At 40.3% G+C, this 18,262-nt stretch overlaps 1 protein-coding gene across 2 annotated transcripts in view; it reads left to right on the top strand.

Annotated features, from left to right (window-relative positions):
• Positions 1–17,574, top strand: part of nup93 (nucleoporin 93) — a 44,882-nt gene extending 27,308 nt beyond the window's left edge. For both annotated transcript variants that reach the window (XM_078168115.1, XM_033635906.2), the window contains exons 4-22: positions 1,664–1,726; positions 3,820–3,948; positions 4,928–5,002; positions 6,117–6,209; positions 6,363–6,502; positions 7,245–7,377; positions 7,635–7,792; positions 7,887–8,052; positions 8,320–8,413; positions 12,109–12,300; positions 12,392–12,518; positions 12,671–12,743; positions 13,300–13,344; positions 15,079–15,195; positions 15,311–15,429; positions 15,526–15,643; positions 15,792–15,875; positions 15,960–16,088; positions 17,186–17,574. In XM_078168115.1, coding sequence (XP_078024241.1) covers positions 1,664–1,726; positions 3,820–3,948; positions 4,928–5,002; positions 6,117–6,209; positions 6,363–6,502; positions 7,245–7,377; positions 7,635–7,792; positions 7,887–8,052; positions 8,320–8,413; positions 12,109–12,300; positions 12,392–12,518; positions 12,671–12,743; positions 13,300–13,344; positions 15,079–15,195; positions 15,311–15,429; positions 15,526–15,643; positions 15,792–15,875; positions 15,960–16,088; positions 17,186–17,296 — 2,166 coding nt within the window. In that variant the 3' untranslated portion in view covers positions 17,297–17,574. The remainder of the gene's footprint in view (positions 1–1,663; positions 1,727–3,819; positions 3,949–4,927; positions 5,003–6,116; positions 6,210–6,362; positions 6,503–7,244; positions 7,378–7,634; positions 7,793–7,886; positions 8,053–8,319; positions 8,414–12,108; positions 12,301–12,391; positions 12,519–12,670; positions 12,744–13,299; positions 13,345–15,078; positions 15,196–15,310; positions 15,430–15,525; positions 15,644–15,791; positions 15,876–15,959; positions 16,089–17,185) is intronic.
• Positions 17,575–18,262: the final 688 nt, after the last annotated feature.

Below are 18,262 nucleotides of genomic sequence, written 5' to 3'. Positions count from 1 at the left end.
ATAGTGAGTAAAATGACCAAAGATAGACTGTTTACCCAAGCTAATGGCATTTAATATTGTAAATTAAATACCTGGCTTTCGTATTGATAAGTATTATATCTTTGGGTTTGGACTGTTAGTCAGACAAAACAAGGCATTTAAAGATTTTCCCCTGGCTGTCAGAAATTGTGACGGCCATTTTTAATTGTTTTTGGACATTTTGTAGACAAAACCATTACTCGAGAATAGGGCTGGGCGATATATCAATATCATATAGATACTGTGATTTAAGACTAGTCGTCGTCTTAGATTGCATTACAGTAAAGTGATGCTCTTTTCTAAACTTACCAGAGCTGTTGTATTATTTGCCTTTACCCACTGAGTCATAATATCCACATTACTTATGACCATATATAAAAATCTCATTGTGTAAATATTTTGTAAAATTACCGTTAGTCCTATAATATCCTTGCAATATCAATATCGAGGTATTTGGTCAAAAGTATTGCGATATTTGATTTCCTCCATATCACCCAGCCCTAATGGAGAATCGGCAGAATGATAGAAAATGAAAGTATCAGTTGTTGAAGGCTGCAGTTATTCACACTTTTTTGAAAGTATTTTTTATCTCAAAGCAGTAAAACATATTTCATGTTTGACCTTACCATCTCACACTGTTCTTCATGTGAAATTTTGTCTCCTCCTGGTATCAATGGATGTAGCTATAAATATAAATATAGAGCCAAAAGCATTCCCCTGTCATCAGTTCGATGACAGGAGAGGCTCTTTTGTCAATATTTCTGAATAAAGAGATGAGACGATGTTTTTTTCCCTTGGCTCTGCCTCTGACTCATTTGCAGCAAATGACCCATCATTTTTCCCTCTATTAAAATGCTACACATGTATCACGATATTCTGCACAGGAAAGAAGAGATTTTTTACATCAACTTGTATTTTTTGATACTGTGACTCACTCTTGTGTTCGCTTTAAGAGGAGAGTGACGAAGTGCATTGCAGCGCAGCCTCCATTTTGGTGCTCTCTCAAGATGGCTGTCCCTTTATGCACGTCAGCGTTCACTGACTTTCCCTCCGAAGGGTGCTGCCGCGTTCTCTCCTGCACACTCCAGTTGTTACAGAAGTACCACTTACTCACTCGACAGCTCAGATCTTGTGTATAAGATAAGTAGTTTTATTTTCAGTTGAGTAGGATGTGAATAATTACCATTTTCATAGGAAGAACCAGAGGAGGAGGGGGTGTATGTGTGCAGAGGCAGCCATCTTGAGATGACTTCAAAATGGAGGCTATGCAGAGTGCTGTCTCATAGCAAAATGGCGTGTGAAAAGCACAGACACTTCTCTGGCCTGCCTATACGTCTGTAAAAAAGCGACCATACGTTCGATTAATCCTGACAGTGCGTGGGACTGCACTTGTCGAGGAAGGCCAGAGAAAAACAGGATGGAAAAGAAGAAGAGCAGCTTCTGTCTCCCGTAGAGCAAATTATGGTGCACCTGCTAAATCTGTCCCCCCAGAACTCTGCATACAGTTTATCTCTGCTTTTTTTGTCCCAAATGCTCTAGCTAATATCTCCTGCTTTCTCTCTTTTTCTTCTCTCTCTTTCTGTGTGTTTGTCATGCGTCTCGGCCTCTCTGTCTGTCTGTCTGTCTGTCTCAACCTCATCCACAGGGCTTCTTGAAGAATGAGAGGGACAACGCCCTGCTGTCAGCCATTGAGGAGTCTCGCCGTAGGGTCAGTATCTGCCTAGTGTCTGATTGCTTCGCTGGCCGAAAAAGAGCCACAGGGTGGTGACAGAATCTAAATTCTGCAGTGTCCAAAACCAGATCACAGGCCAACAAAACACACATCTAAATATTTTAATTATTTTCATTCTTTACAGGTGAATTTTTTTTATATTTTAAAGAATACGATTCAGTAATTTGATTCTACAGTCACATACAGTAGTCCTTCTTTGTTTGTTTCATATTTAGTTTAACAAAATCAGATGAATTATCAGCACTCCGCTGTATATGAACATTAGCACATCACAATATGGCAACACTTAAAAACCAAATTTTTCGTAATTCCTGCTTGCTGTGATCTAAAAGTCCTTCTGGTGTGAACCTTTAGGGAATGGTTTTGAAATGGCTTCCCTGATGTGCAGAGCCAATAGTCCCTGCATTTAATTAGCTGCCGTTCCCATTATCTCTCTCTGCTCCCTGAGAGAGGAAAAAAGGACTTCTGTGCAGCGGGGGAACAACTTAAATGCACTGATTAAAAAGAAAGCGGATGTTAAAGATTTCTATCGGACTGTTGGTCCTTTTACATCACAGGAAATGTGTGCTACTGGCCTGTCAGATGACATATTTAGAGGAGTAAGAGCTGTCCAGTCTCACAGCAATCACTTGACAGGAATACACAGTCTCATTTATATTTAATCCCTTTGGCTTTGGGTTTTATTTTATTTTTAGGCAGATTCTGATTATAATCTTGGAGAAATGCAAAAATCTGATAACAATACACTGGCTTGTTTTATTCATTATTTTCATAATTGCGGAACATTCAAACCTTTTTGATATTTTTGATGATTGTTAAGCAATTGTAGAAAGAGATGTGAACTGAGTGAGGCATTTTACCGTCACAATAATAAACCAGTTCAGTTCTCGCTGGTTGATAAACTCTGGGAACTCTTTTAAATGACATTAAGTTTATCTATGTCATTTCTGCACTTCACTTACTTTATTACATCATAGTTTTTTGACAGATTGCAGTTATGCAACTCAGTAATGTTAAAAGTAAACGCTTTGACATCCAGGCAGTGACCAAGTTAACCAAGTAAAAGCTCTAGTCTACTTTTGTATCTCCCTGAGCTGGAGATTGGAAAGATTTAATTATCTCACGTTCCCATTATCTCACTTTGAGTCTCTGTGGAGAGTTAAAATAGATGGCACTGTGTCCTAGTGGAGTAGGACAATCTTGACAGGGGTCTGCTGCTAAATCTGGTGCGTGTGCGTGTTTGTGTGTGTGTGTGTGTGTGTGTGTGTGTGTGTGTGCGTCATAGGTATTCCCATTTACATAATGTACATGCATGTTACTACGTGCTGCATGTGTGTAGCTTAGGCTGTCGGGCTACTGGAGAGAGAATTCTTCCTGTCCTAGTTGCTATTATCTACTCCGCCCTCAACCCATCTACTGATACAAATGCAGGGCACAAGATTAAATGTTTAACTTGGTAGCATACCTACACAGAACTAACAAGAAATTAAGATCACCTGGGAAAAACTGGCACATTGCAAATCATTAGAAAACAGGTGCATAAATTAATCACATAATATTCAGTACCTAGGGTCTCATTTTTAAACACTGCATACGCACAAAATGAGGAGTGAAAGAGGCCTAAGCCACTTCTCACGTTAAAGTTGTGACCTATAAAAACAGACTTTGACCCATGTCTATGAACATTTTGGAGACAAGAAATTGGAGATGCAGATGGTGAGGTGGAAGTGTCTAATATTTTGGCACATGCCATTTTTGGCTTTTGTCTGTACGTACATTTTTAGTATGGATCCCACACATTGTTTCATAAATGTATGTGAGGCAAGGCATTATGTTGCAACACCCACTTAACTGTCTGTTCTGTCATTTACAAAAGGTCTGTCTTCAGAGTTAAACCCGCTGCTTCAAAATTATCTCTGTCATCAAGGCACTGCCTTTAAATGATCATTCCTGGTCTTGCTTGATTCATTTGTATGCAAAACGCAAACACACAAAATGTGAGCTCTAACCTGTGTGCAGTAATACATGAGTATGATTGGGTACCTGTCTCCTACTTTTATATGTTTCAGACGTTCTTGTTGGCTGAAGAGTACCACCGTGAGTCCATGCTGGTCCAATGGGAGCAAGTGAAGCAGAGAGTGTTGCACACACTACTCGGAGCAGGGGAGGATGCACTGGACTTCAGTCAAGATGTGGAGGTACAGGAAACGCAACACAAGCTTCTTTCGGAAGAAGGACCTCCAAATTTAAAGGGGAGACAACTTAAGACAAAATGTATCTTTACCACCAAAAGAGATAAACACCCTCAGTCTGCTAGATACTTAAGATTTTGTTTTAGCTGGGACTGTTGAGGTTAACATTCCTTACCAAAAGGGGCCATCTTTTATGCTGATAAGAGTATAATATATTGGGGAGTCCGCTAATTTGAGGTTGTCACATGGACCCAGCTCTGGACAGGCCCTCCCTTATTTGACTAGATCTGTCATAGCAAATGAAAGTTCCTGAAGGAAGATGCCGGTTCATTAATGTTTATTTTTAATAATGAAGAGAGCAGAGGAAATGTCTATTTTTGGTCTTTGTTAATGTTTTTCAGGATTGATATACAGGTTTCAATTCCAGAGAGAGTCTCTTTTCTCGCCTCTGACATTTTACAATTCTACAAATTTTAAATCAGTACTAGTTTACTTATAAGTTGTGTGTGACTGCTGTTGTGGACTGTACATCAGTATTACATTATTTGAATATTTTCCAATTAATTTAGTCACATACACAATGTCTTTATTGTAATATATTTTAACATTTTGGACTAAATGTTTCCACATCAAATGAAGTCTCATGTCTCTCAAGCAGATTTCTTGATACTGCATACTTCTGAGACTTATTATTGATAATATTTTTTATTTCTCTAGGAGTAAATTAAAATACTTTCATCCAAGGTGTTATCCTGTGAAAGCCTATCCCAGCATGCATTGAGCAACAGGCGTGCAAACACTGTGGAAAGGTTGTTCGTCCGTCTGATTGGAAAGACTCTCAAAACAGAATATCTATATATAATATATTCATTTAAGATGGCCATTGATTTTTCTAACCTTATTTAACTTCCTTTTAGAAATACTACTTGTTTTTGTGTGCAGTGCATTTTTTTAAAGTCATCTGCTGCCTCTCTGTGTACTGTAGCCCAGCTTTGTGAGTGAAGTGACTGTTCCAGGAAGGAGTGCATTGGACAGTGTGGAGGTGGCCTACGGACGACAGGTGAGTCACTGGATGCAAAATTATATACATATTTATTCTACCACTGGGGAGCATCAAAGTCAGAAAATAAGTTCAGAAATGTTAGATAATGTATTTTCCAGTATTAATTTCTTTACCCCATAAAACATAAAATAAACATTGTTTAATAAGAATCCTTTAGATTTTTTATTTTTGAAAAATGTGGCCAAGAGATGCACCAAGCGTGGCATTTTACATTTGAAAAATAAACTTCATAGTGGTTTCTGGTGGACAACAATATAATGGTGACATTACTTATTGTAAAGATAATATTACCCCCCGATTTACCAGTCAGGCTCTGTTCCAACATCAGTATTTTATCATTATTTTCCTTAAAATGATCATTTGTGACAAAATTTGTTAATGAAAGGAAACATTAGAGATTATATATGTGGCTGTGATAGATTTGGTTCCATTTACTAAATGAATTTGTTGTGGAACATAGACATTTTCACCAGTTTAACTGTGTTGGTATGTAAATCTAAAGCAAAGCCACCTCTTGAACTGACTGCAGAGAGTTGAACACAGATGTGTGTTTGAAATGCCCTTTGTCTGATCGTTCAGTTAAAATGGGGTCACAGCGAGACGGGAAATAGCAGATCAAACATATCGATTGATTGGGTGGTAGAGGGGGACTCTGGGTAATTCTCTCTCTCGCACTCTGTCTCTGTGTCTCTCTCTGCCGTCCCTCCTCCCTCATCATCCTGTCTGACCTTCTCTTTCTCTGTCTGTTTGTCTCTGATCTGCTACGTGACGCAGTACTTTAAATGTAGCTTTTCCTCTGACCATGTGTCGACACATTGCGTGCGGCGTCATTTGTCTCATTTTTGTCATCCTCTTCGATGACATTTTAAACGTCTTGATCCTTTTTTTCTTGTTTTTTGTTGTGAACCATTTCACCCGATGGTCGTAGTGTTTGCTTTTACTTTTGAGGCTGAGGATGGAGTTTTAGGTGGATTTCAATTTTTTAAACATTCATTTGACAAAACAGTGTTACCTGAAAACTGAGCGTTTAACAGGTTGGGGAGTTTATCACCTATATATTTTTTTCTGTTTTGTCTTTCTCTCCCTTCATTACTACCTCTTCCTCCTCCAGATTTACATTTTCAATGAGAAGATCGTGAATGGTCACATTCAGCCTAATCTGGGAGATTTATGTGCCTCTGTAGCAGAAAGCCTGGACGACAAGGTAAGAACATTTGCTATCATCATGAAATTGACTCTAATATTCAGATTTAATTATTTAGTCCTTCACAAAGACATACGTTAGTTTTACTCTGACCACTAATTTCTATACATGCCTTTATGTAACTGAGGCTGTCCCCCTCTCTCTTCCCTCTAGAATGTATCAGACATGTGGCTGATGGTGAAGCAGATGTCGGATGTGTTGCTTGTTCCGGCCAAAGACACTCTCAAAAGTCGCACCTCTGTGGAAATGCAAATGGCCTTCGTACGCCAGGCGCTCAGCTTCCTAGAGAACAGGTAACTCTGCCTTTTTTTTGTAAAGTGCAAAAACTCTGTGGATCTAAGGCTACTGCCATGCTAATATGTTTCCATTTTTAAAATGCATTACTATTGCTAAGTTAACACCTAGCGTCTATACCACACCAGCGTTTTGGAACCCCTAAACACAGTCCTTAGAAAAGCCTTTGAAAACGTCAAAGAACAATTACCTAGACACCCACATGAGATGTTATAGCTAGGTTCCTTCTTGTCTGGGTACTCCTTTCCTGTTACCATGGTTTCCCCCAGTGATGCATAATGTTCCCATTGCCGCTCTGATATGTCACCATATTTGCTTTGTAGCGAATCCCAATCTGTTTTCTGCCGCCTTGACCACCTTATACTGCTGTTACTTTCAGTAACAGTCGTCAGTCCAAGCAAAGAAATCTCTGCCATCTCCGTAGTATTTTCTGTAACTAAGCAACCGATCACAGAGTAGACAATCTGCTTCTTGTTTCTCCCGACACACACATGCCCATTGTACGTGAATGGTCATGTGATGTGCCTTTTTAAGGGGTGTTAGTATGGACAGAGATTATTTCTCCAACAGTGTGTGTACAGAGATGGTTTTCATTTTGTAATGCCATTTGAAAACTGTTAGTGTGGATGTAGCTTGAGTTAGCACCAGACTTACAGTACAGTAGTTTTCAATTTAAGTCGATCTGATCCATGATGATAAACTCATATGTGTGCACATCTCTGTGTGTTTCCTCTCTCCCAGTTATAAAAACTACACCATGGTGACTGTGTTTGGGAACCTCCATCAGGCCCACCTAGGAGGAGTGCCAGGAACGTACCAGCTTGTCCGCAGCTTCCTTAACATTAAACTACCAGGGCCCCTGCCAGGCATGCAGGTAGAACACAGATTTGAATGCTTTTTTGAATCTGCCAAGTACATAACAAAATGTCTTTTAAAAAAAAATTGTAACACAGCAGTCAGATTGTGAACTGATTTTTACTGGTATTTGCAATCAAGGGCTGGTACGTGATGACTTTATTACAACAAGCTTAATTTGTGTGCACAAGTCAAAGAACTCATGTGGAGACAGAATATTTAAAATGAGTCAGTAGAATATTGCCTCATCGTGTTAAATGTCTTTGTGTTCAACAGGATGGTGAGATAGAGGGCCATCCGGTGTGGGCTGTGATCTACTACTGTCTGCGTTGTGGTGATCTGAATGCAGCCATGCAGGTTGTGAACAGAGTGCAACATCAGCTAGGAGACTTCAAGACCTGGTTTCAGGAGTACATGAACAGCCCCGACAGACGGTGAGATCTCCACACCTCCTGGTCTTCATATATGTTGAGATTCTCTGAGGTCAAACTGTATCATCATTCATGCTTCTTGATCTCTTCCCTTCAGCCTCTCCCCAACTTCAGAGAACAAGCTCCGTCTCCACTACCGCAGGGTGCTGAGGAACAGCGCTGACCCCTACAAGCGAGCCGTCTACTGCCTGATCGGGAAATGTGACATCAGCGATAACCATGGAGAGGTGGCAGACAAGACTGAAGACTACCTCTGGCTCAAGGTACAGTATACTTAATTGTGACGTTTTTCCTTTCTGGTTTATTAAAATATAAAGCATTAGCACACTGGCCTGAGGAGAAGCTGGCCCAGTTAATGATCATTATTAAAAGCTTAGTTACAAAGCATCACTGTTGGCAATCTCTGGACTTGTGTGAGTCATTTGCTGTCTTACAGTTTTTGCTTTTTTAGTAGAGCAGTCCTTTGAGCCAAAATTGTGTTTTTCCTTCCAATATTTTTACATAACGTGTACCGTGTTTTGTCCCTGCAGTTGAACCAGGTGTGTTTTGATGATGACGGCAGCAGCTCTCCTCAGGACAGACTGACCCTGCCACAGCTACAGAAACAGCTGCTGGAGGATTATGGTATGGAACTGCATTTCTCTGTTAGCCCTACAAATGACCACAAGTATTCCGACTTTAGTTTCTCAACAACCGTGATACATCACTTTGCCTCAGCACCTACATCTGCTCCATTTCTATTATCTTTTCTTCTGTGGTACTTGAGAAGCTGTTGCAGAGGGGGCGCAGGCACAGACATGTACGTGCATGTTATGTGCCCCCCTATGGAACAGACTTTTCTTTGATTGCCTCGTGTGCTGTAGATTGTAATATGATTACAACCACATCTGTACATTGATTAAAGAGCCAGAAGAGGTTAAAACAGTGCACCTCTGAGAATAAAGCAGCACATTTTTAGCTACCTCAACTCAGGATATCAGCCAGTAGAAAGTATTAGTCTGAAACCTTAGCTCTCTTTTTTTCAAAAGTGAAATCTCTATACCTCACTTTGCGGAATCAGTGTTATGTAAGGTAACATGAGGACAGGGATTGCTGTCGCACTAGCTGACAGTGCCCCATGACTGAAGGAATATAACAGAAACACAGTTTAGATTGACATTGACCGAAAAACTGTTTAATGTGGACCAGCCACATCAGGGCTCGTAACCTGATTGGCTTAATTAGGTCAATACTGCTGCCAACACTAGTGGATTGTATTGGTACATCTCTTTTTCATTCTGTTTTTCCATTTTTGTTACTATAATTACGGTTCATCCATTTTACTCATTACATTCTGAACTGTGCACTCTTTACTTCCTGCCGTCTTAGTGTTTGTTTCCCTTGACTCTTTACCTATGCTATGAACATGCACACGAAACTATTATCTTGTCTTAACTTTTGCAGATAAAAGATTTGTAGATATAGATAAGCCATCTTTGAAAAAATATAAATAGATAAACTAAAATTCAAATGGCAAAATGCAGGACCAGCAGGATCTGGAAGTAATTTTCCCCCACTGTAAATTCTCCTTTTTAAGTTTCCCTGAATAATACACTCAGTTTTCTTCTACAGAGAAGCACATGGATAATTTAACATCACTAACACTGTTTTATTTTTGGTTGTTTTTCTTTCCTTTTTAGTTTTGTATAGTGAATAGCTTTAAGCACTACAGTACCCATGAGTCTCAGCAGCTGTTGCTATGGACAACAAGCCAGCCAGAAGTGTGACTCAGAGCGGCAGCAAATTCTGAACCCTTTGTCGTAGCAGGCAGGAACAAAAGTTCATGAGCCAGAATCTGTTTGTGAATTGATTTTTAAACTGCCAAATGTAGAAACAGCAATGCAGTTTCTAAATCATTTGTATTTATGATTCAGCCCAAAGAATTTCTTGCTTAAAGTGCTACAACTGCCAGTCACCTGCTGCCTGTGCAGGAAAATAAAGTAACGCCTCCTGCTTCGTCTCCCTCTAGGCCTTATTAAATGCCTTCAATAAAGTAAAAAGAAACAGCTGCAGCTTAAACTCTTATCCAACCACGCTTCCTCCTGGCTGCATCACACTGCTTCCCTGATCTATCTTCAAGAATTCAGTGTCCTTGATGTCTCAACACAATGAATATTACAAGAGGGAACAAGGGGCACACTTCCAGATAGTCCCTCCCTCAAACGCATTCATGGTCTTGCACGTGGAGTTGTGCGTGAGAAAAGTGGCAGAAGTAGTTTTGAGTCAGCTGACAAGCTTGAGAGAGAGACCTTCAGATCCTGCACACCTGGTCAATCCCTGCAGGAAGTGGGAGTGCTTGTTAGGAAGTTTTTCAGTCTTGTAGAAATTGCAGGATAATCCCATGCCTGAAATATCCTTTGTGCAGCCCTCTAAATGACAGACAACACAAATGCAGATGAACTTTGTGACATGCTTTGACTTTGATTTTTCACCCAAGCTAATTTCAAAATAAAGCTAAACAAACGCATGCCTCCTGATACGCAAAAAAAGGGGAGCATAGGGGCATTAGGCCGTCTCTCCCACAGATCGCAAAAGCACACTTTTCTCCCCTGGGTGTTGCCTTCTCCACGGGCCAATCCTGCTCCGTTCTGATAAGACTGCACTCTTTTCCTCTCTCAGTAGCCCTTACCCGCTCCCATTTCCCCTCTCCCACTCTCTCTGCTCAGTGGGAAGTACAGCCTGGAGCCTCATTCTGTTTTCTCTCATGCTGCTCCGCTCCTTCGGTTGTCTGGCACAGTGTTCCTTGTTGTCCTCCATCTTGCTTCACAGCGGGATGTAAAGCCCAAAGCCTCTCTTCATTTCTCTCACATACTGCCAGCGCTTGCCAGCCTCGTCTGTTCTCTGTTTCTCTGTCCTTCGCTCGTTGCGTTGCTGTCCTCTCCTTTTATCCGTTATTCCCGTTCCTCCTCATACCTGCACTGTCATTTCCCCCTTTTTCCTCCCACTGATTTCCGTCCTCTTTCACGTGTTTTCTCCTCATATGTGCATTTGTTCTTTCTCGTTTCTTGTTTGCGCACTCTGCAGCAGCCCTCCCTCACACCCACACTCTTATCTCTCCTCCTTCGTCCTTTTTCTCCTCTTCATCGCTCTCTCCCTCTCTTCTTCTCCCATGCGCTTTCCCTTTTTGAACTAAAGTGCTGTAAGTCTGAGATAAGGCTATAAAATGGCTGACATGGTCCACCCTGTTCTACTCCTCAAACTTTCAGCCAGCAAGAGGATTAAGGATTATAATTAAAAAGTAAACTTGATGACTAAGTACCTGCGCTTGACAGAATGTTTTCAAATTCTTACATGTAAGTTGCCATGGCAACTGTAAAATGTTGACGTGGCATGTTCATCTAAAGTTAAATTGGCGCAGTTAAATGCTTTTATAGTTTAAGACATTTAATGGCATTAGAAGCATTTCTATAGAAACTGTCTGATAGTCATCAATTTCTTTTTATTAGACAGTGAAACACCCACACAGGTGTTGTCAATTATTTTATGATTAGACCTCCATTGTGTACAGACTGTGCTTGACTGACAGGTCCGTCCTCTCTCTCCTTTGAGCTTTGTTTTGAGACTTTTAGGGAAAGACAAATTACACATTTATGATTCTTATTGGTATATACTGCTGCAACTGCCTGAGTTGTCAACTCGTTGCACTCCATTTCCTTCTTCAGTCTGGCATTGCGTTCACTCTAAACAATTTCCATGGGGAGGGTGACTTGATTTTCCCTAACCAATCACTAGAGACCCACATATCCACTTGAATCTGATGCACAGACATGCCAAAGTGGTTTTGCCGGGATTTTAAGAGTGGAGTGGAGCAAAGTAAAACAAACCACAATGTCAGGCAAGTCGAATCAGAGCAGCCTCAATAGCAGCGTTTATCTTGTCCATGGTGGTAATAGTGTTTTTGACCATTGAGACAACTGGTGACAGCACTAATGAAACAATACTTGCATGCTGAAATCTCATTTTCATCATCAGTTCCTTTTTCCCCTTTTTCCTCTGTCTTTTGTCTTTTGTCTTTTTGTCTTTTTCAGTTAAATCCAAAGTGACAGTTGGTCATTTAAATTCTTTCTATATTACGCAGAAGAAAAAAATAATGTTTGGACTTGGTAGTCAAAGATGAGAAAGATAGAGTCACAGATGATTCTCAAAAATGAAATGTGTGTCTGACATCTGACATTAGAGGTGGGACCTTTCTATCTGAAATCACATGCAGGTTAAGAAATACAGAAGTACTTGAACACATCACAATTTTTTCTTCTGTTCTCTTATCTTTTGTCCAACAGGAGAGTCCCATTTCTCTGCAAGCCAGCAGCCCTTCCTGTATTTCCAGGTGTTGTTCCTGACAGCTCAGTTTGAAGCGGCTGTGGCTTTCTTGTTTCGTGTCGAGAGACTTCGGAGTCACGCTGTACACGTGGCATTGGTCCTGTACGAGCTGCGGCTGTTGCTGAAGTCGTCTGGCCAAAGCGCTCAGCTGTGTGAGTGTAATCACCCTTATGTTGTACGATGGTGCAGACACTTCAGAAAGAAATTGTAGTTGAACAAAATGTGTTCACCTGTTCTCTGCAGTGAGCCAGGAGCCTGGTGACCCTCCCATGGTACGCCGCCTCAATTTTATCCGTCTGCTAATGCTGTACACTCGTAAGTTTGAGTCCACAGATCCACGGGAAGCCCTGCAATACTTCTACTTCTTACGGTAAGTCATCTCACACTCTGAGAGTCAGATGAACCCCCTGTATTTCTGACCCCATACTATTAGGATTCAGATTCAGCTATTACTTGTATTCTAGTGACGTTCACCACAATGTCTCTGATTCTAATTCCTACCGTGTATGTGTTGTCCTGCAGCAATGAGAAAGACAGCCAGGGAGAAAACATGTTCATGCGATGTGTCAGTGAACTTGTTATCGAGAGTCGAGAGGTGAGTGATCCACATTTACATGAAAGCCCTCTGGTAAAAAATTTTTCCCTTTGTTCCTGACCTCGTCTCAGACATTTTGATCAAAATTTAGTTAACACTGATTTTTAAAAAGTCGAATTTCACAAATTATTTCATTTGATTGTATTACTGTATTGTATCTTATGTTTTCTCTTGCAAACATGCAGTACAAATACCAATTTAAAGATGTTCTGACTATCCCTTTCACTTGGTTTTCAGTATGTTTTACTGGACATGTATTACCCCTTTTTTACTAGAAGTAGCCACTTGATACACCTGCTGAATTGACCGGACAACAGCTGTAGCTAGATATAACGAAACTTTCTTTTTGTTGTGGTTAAGTGTTATGTTTTTTGTTTTAGCTTTGTGCATGTAAATGGATAGAATATAGGTTGGGAAACACAAGCAGCCCAGTAAAACATCACAAAATAATGCGATAATAATCATAATACAGGATTTATTTCAGGGCTGTGATACATAAAGGTGTGTGTACAGCGTGTACATGTATTGGATATGGATTTTTTTGTCTTTCTTACAGTTTGACATGCTGCTGGGGAGATTAGAGAAGGATGGCAGTAGGAAGGTAAGAAGATTATGTCTTTGATCTCCCCCTCTCATCTCATCTGTGGTTGTTGTGTCTATGATGTGCTTTTGCCTCTCACCTGCTCTCTTGCCATGCCCTTTTCTTCTTCTTTCTCTGCTTCACATTTTTCCTCTGTCACTCTCTGTCTTTGCTATACATGGGGTGTTTCAGTTAGCTAGACAAGGACAGAAATCTTCCCTCTCTTCAACCCGTCTCCTACATGTTTTGACACTCCCCGTTTAACAGCACTTTGTTCCTCTGTCATGGATCAAAAAGCTCTTCACAATACTTGCTTTGTAGTCAAAGTTTCTTGACATTTCTCACCGTGCCTGCAGCACTCTGCAAAATGTGATGTCTGAGGGTATGTTATTCCCCTCAAATTCACCTTGCTGTGTGTTTCATTCTACCCACATTAGTCTTGTGAATCTGTTACTGCAAACTGACTGATCAAGGGGTGCACTGCAGTATATTACTACTTCGCTAATGACATGTTAAATTAATATTGCAGTGGTGGTTTATGGTGCTGTTCATACAGAGACTCCTTTCATTTAGTGCTATTCATAGGAGGAGGAAGCACGACGAAATATAGGAGTTTATGGTCTTAATTGCTTTATTCAAGTCTTCTTCTGTACAGCATGATGCTCATTTTGTAAGTTATAGTCCCATTTAGTGTAAAATAGACAATAAAGCAGGACGGGCTTCGGGGTATGGCTACTTTGTGATTGACAAGTCACTACTACAGTGACCTGTCAATTAGGATAAAGGTGTAGCAGTGCATCATTGACAGTGCCTCAGTCAGATTCACCCTCTTCATCCAAATAGGGTCACTTTTGGCTCACAAAAACCAAGATGGAGACAGGCTAAATGCCTTACTCAAGGCTTCAGAACAGGAGTCCACAAATTAAAGGGCGACGTCACGGCAGCTACATCCACTTCTTGGATACAGTCTATGATCAGCAATTAAATTGAATCCGATTCAATATTTAGATAAAAAAGAATATTATTACTGTAAATCTCTGTGCTGTGAAGTTGTCACAGTAAGAATTTGAGTTTAAAAATGCTTTTTTTTTTTTATTTTGCTTTTGCATTGTAGTTATGAGTATACTGTAGTCTACAGTCTGTAGTTTTGTTGTTTAGAATTGCTAAAGTGTCGAGGCTGCACTTTTTAATATCATTGGCAAGTATACTTTAATATAATTGGAAAATAACTTTTAACTCTGTGCCATCATTAAGCAAGAGCAATTTAGGTCAGGCCTTAAAGATTTTAATTAGTTAAAGAATTTTAGTACACCATTCTGCTGCAGCTGCGGCCTATCTGTAGCAGTGTTTTTTGTTGGATATAAAATTGTTGATGATGTTCTGATAGAATTTACAACTTAAAAGTAAATTTAGTCGGCTTTTGTTGGTGGCTCATTGCTTTGGTAAACATAGTTAAGACATTAGTTTTTTTGACATCAACTAACACATAGGCTGGTGGCTCATTGCTTTGGTAAACATAGTTAAGACATTAGTTTTTTTGACATCAACTAACAGGATCCCAGTTCTACCTTAAAATTCTGCTGTACAGCAACTGATATGTTCGTTTTCAATTTCTAATCTTTCTGGGTTCTGTCTCAACTATGTAGTGCAATAGAAGATGTTGAGAGATCAGATGCAAGGACTTTAATTGTTGATTTATTTTACAGGATAGCTACCTTCTGCTCTCCTCTCACTGATCTTGTCTCCTGCCTCTAGCCTGGAGTCATAGATAAGTTCGCCGGGGACACCAGAGCTATCATCAGTAAAGTTGCTCTAGAGGCCGAGAACAAGGGCTTGTTTGAGGAGGCGGTCAAACTCTACGAGCTGGCCAAGGTGAGCAGGCCTGTCTCTGTGATCTCTGCATTCGTGTACTGCACATGTATTTCTGCAAAGCCGTCGTCATTTGCAGCTGTCGGTTTTCACCATGTCTCTGTCTGTCTCTGTGTAGAACCCAGATAAGGTGTTGGAGTTGATGAACAGGCTGTTGAGTCCAGTCATTGCTCAAGTCAGCGCTCCTCAGTCCAACAAGGAGAGGCTAAAAAACACTGCAGTGGCTATTGCTGAGAGGTGACGACACACACACACACACACATATCATTCACTAGTTTAAATCTGATAAAGAGCATCCTGTAAAAACTGAATAATTTCCTCTTTCCGCTGCAGGTATCGTGCTCAGGGCATAGCAGGAGAAAAGTCCGTCGATAGTACTTTCTACCTGCTGTTAGACCTGATGACGTTCTTTGATGAGTACCATGCAGGTCATGTTGACAGAGCCTACGACGTGAGTGCAGCCCAATGGTTCCAATAAAATAACATTTTATCACAGACTTAGTATGTGAAACCATGATTACTATATTGGACTGATGATACTATGTTGAATATTCGAAGCTCCTCTGTTAATGTCGTCCCTCCTTGTGTTTCTCTGTCAGGTGATGGAGCGTTTAAAGCTTCTTCCTCTCAGTCAGGACAGCGTGGAGGAGAGAGTGGCCGCTTTCAGGAACTTCAGTGATGAGGTGAGAGTAAGAGCTACCAGACTTTCTCACAACACACAGCGTTATGCCTTTACTCTCTTTTAAAAGTGTCCTCTGTGTCCCCAGGTGCGCCACAACTTGTCTGAAGTGCTCTTGGCTACCATGAACATCCTGTTCACTCAGCACAAACGCCTGAAGGGGGCGCCAGCTGGCACACCAGGACGACCACAGAGAACCATAGAGGACAGAGACATGGTGAGACACAGCTGAAATAGATCAATAGTTAATTAAAGCACAATAGATACTGTATTTGTAATGTCAATAGCAGTATTGATAGTTTGGAGTTTAAAAAAATCACAGTATAACTTCTGACCCTGACATAATCACATAACATCAACAGAAACATTTTTAAGGATCATTTTAATTTTGTTATTCAAGAATTGTGACCAAAATGTCTAGAGTGCGACATTTTTAAATAGAAAAATACGCTTGTCATTGCTATCTGTAGGGAAAAAAACCTGTAATGTGACAGTGTAAATTCAAACTTCAAACATATTTTGGGCATTTTTGTACTGCAGTTTTTTGTTAGGAAAATGCTGACATATACTCTGATGCATGGGTCGAGCTTGTCAGAAAATATTGTGGGTTTCGGGCAGGCAGGTCATGAAGTGACAAAGCAGTGTTCTAAGTTAGCCTGATATAACTTACAAAACATTGTGCAATAATCCAGCTTCTAGCTTCTCTTCTCCACACAGGGTTTCGGTTATTCAGATTTTGACCAGGAAAATCTGTTCAAGTTTGACATGTATAAATCTCCCTGGTCATAATGTCCATTAAAAACACTTCCCTCTGCAAATATGTAGGCTTAACACCATGTCCTGACCACAAGTAAGCATCTCTCTGTCCACACTGAATCGGTTAAATATGCACTTCTGTTACGTCATATAAACAAACCACCATCTGTATCAGCTGTGCACTTGAGATCATAGGTTTAGACATAACCACTTAACAGATGGGTGAGTGCCTGCTGTCTTTCTGTCTGTCAGAGAAATCATATGTTTTATATTATGATATTTACTGGAAATGGTATTTAATACAGCCAAGCAGGTCATACCTGAAATTTTCAGCTCCAGTTTGCAGGTCAGGTTTGGGTTATTGGTTAATGCAGGTTGGGCAGGGCATGTTCGCTCTCATAGCAGGCCAGGTTAGTGCTGGTTTTAAAAAATCCCAACCCGCACGCCACTGCAGTATATGTATGATAAACTTACAGTATGTGACAAGATGGAGACAAACAGTCAAAATGCCAGCATGTTAACACTCTACATGTTGTCTCCCTCTTCTTCTCCTAACAGCAACTCCGCAGCCAGGCCAGAGCCCTGATCACCTTTGCTGGTATGATTCCTTACAACATGGCCGGGGACACCAACGCAAGACTGGTGCAGATGGAATTACTAATGAACTGAGACAACATCAACACACACACACACACACACACACACAGCTACAACCCGAACCTTTTGGCTTTTGGAGACATAGTCACATTCACACACACTCACTTGTCCACCATTTTGTTTTGTATAGAATACTACAGTCATCCTTGTGTTGACAGACACATCCTCATATCACCCATCTGAGTTCCTGTTAATTGTCTGATCTTTTTGTTCTGTTCTCTCATTTTTTTCAGTTCTGTTGTTTCATATTTGTATCTTTGATTATTTGGAATAAAAAAAAATTAAGTTTACTTTTCAGTTGTCTTTTTATTTTTACCCACTAAATGTTCATTATGTTTACTTTTACCTTTTTTCCATTAAGCCTCAGTTTTTGAAAAATCATTGTTTTCACAATATTTGTTGTATGTGCAGTGCAGTCAGTCAAGATTTTCACAGTTGGAAAGACGTTCGAAGGAGAATTAAACAGTTCTGCATCTACTATGAAACTGAAAGTGAAAACAGACAAGTTTCTGCCTTAACTTATTAATATAAGGTAAACGAAAGCTCAATTTACAGCTCAAAGGAAGGGCTGCAACCGTTGCGCCACCACGCCAGGAAGTGGATTGTTAGCAATTGGTAGCTATCCCCAGTTACCAGAGTATCAGTGTAAAATCTGTATAGTTATTGTCCTCAGTAGCGAAAATGGTGGATTGTGGAACAATTGAAGCAGCTGTGAAAAACAGAATGCAGTGTGTGTTTGTCGTTTCTAGGCTCTGAGGTTTTGGTTGTCATTGCAACAGCAGCACCAACAATAATACCACTTGAAATCACTAGAAGCTGAAAAATTGATAAGTTGTCTGTTTCCACTTTTAGTCTTGTAATTTTCGAATCTATGTACCTTTCAAACTGGACCGTTATAAAATCAATTTTACACTGATGCATTTTGCATTTGCAACATTGGGCTCAATATAATGCACACTTCTAACTCTCAAACATATA

Source organism: Epinephelus lanceolatus, chromosome 5, assembly GCF_041903045.1.
Source record: "Epinephelus lanceolatus isolate andai-2023 chromosome 5, ASM4190304v1, whole genome shotgun sequence".
Classification (NCBI taxonomy): Eukaryota; Metazoa; Chordata; class Actinopteri; order Perciformes; family Serranidae; genus Epinephelus; species Epinephelus lanceolatus.
The sequence above is the reverse complement of the archived record's forward strand: the minus strand, read 5'-3'. Positions and strand labels throughout refer to the sequence as shown.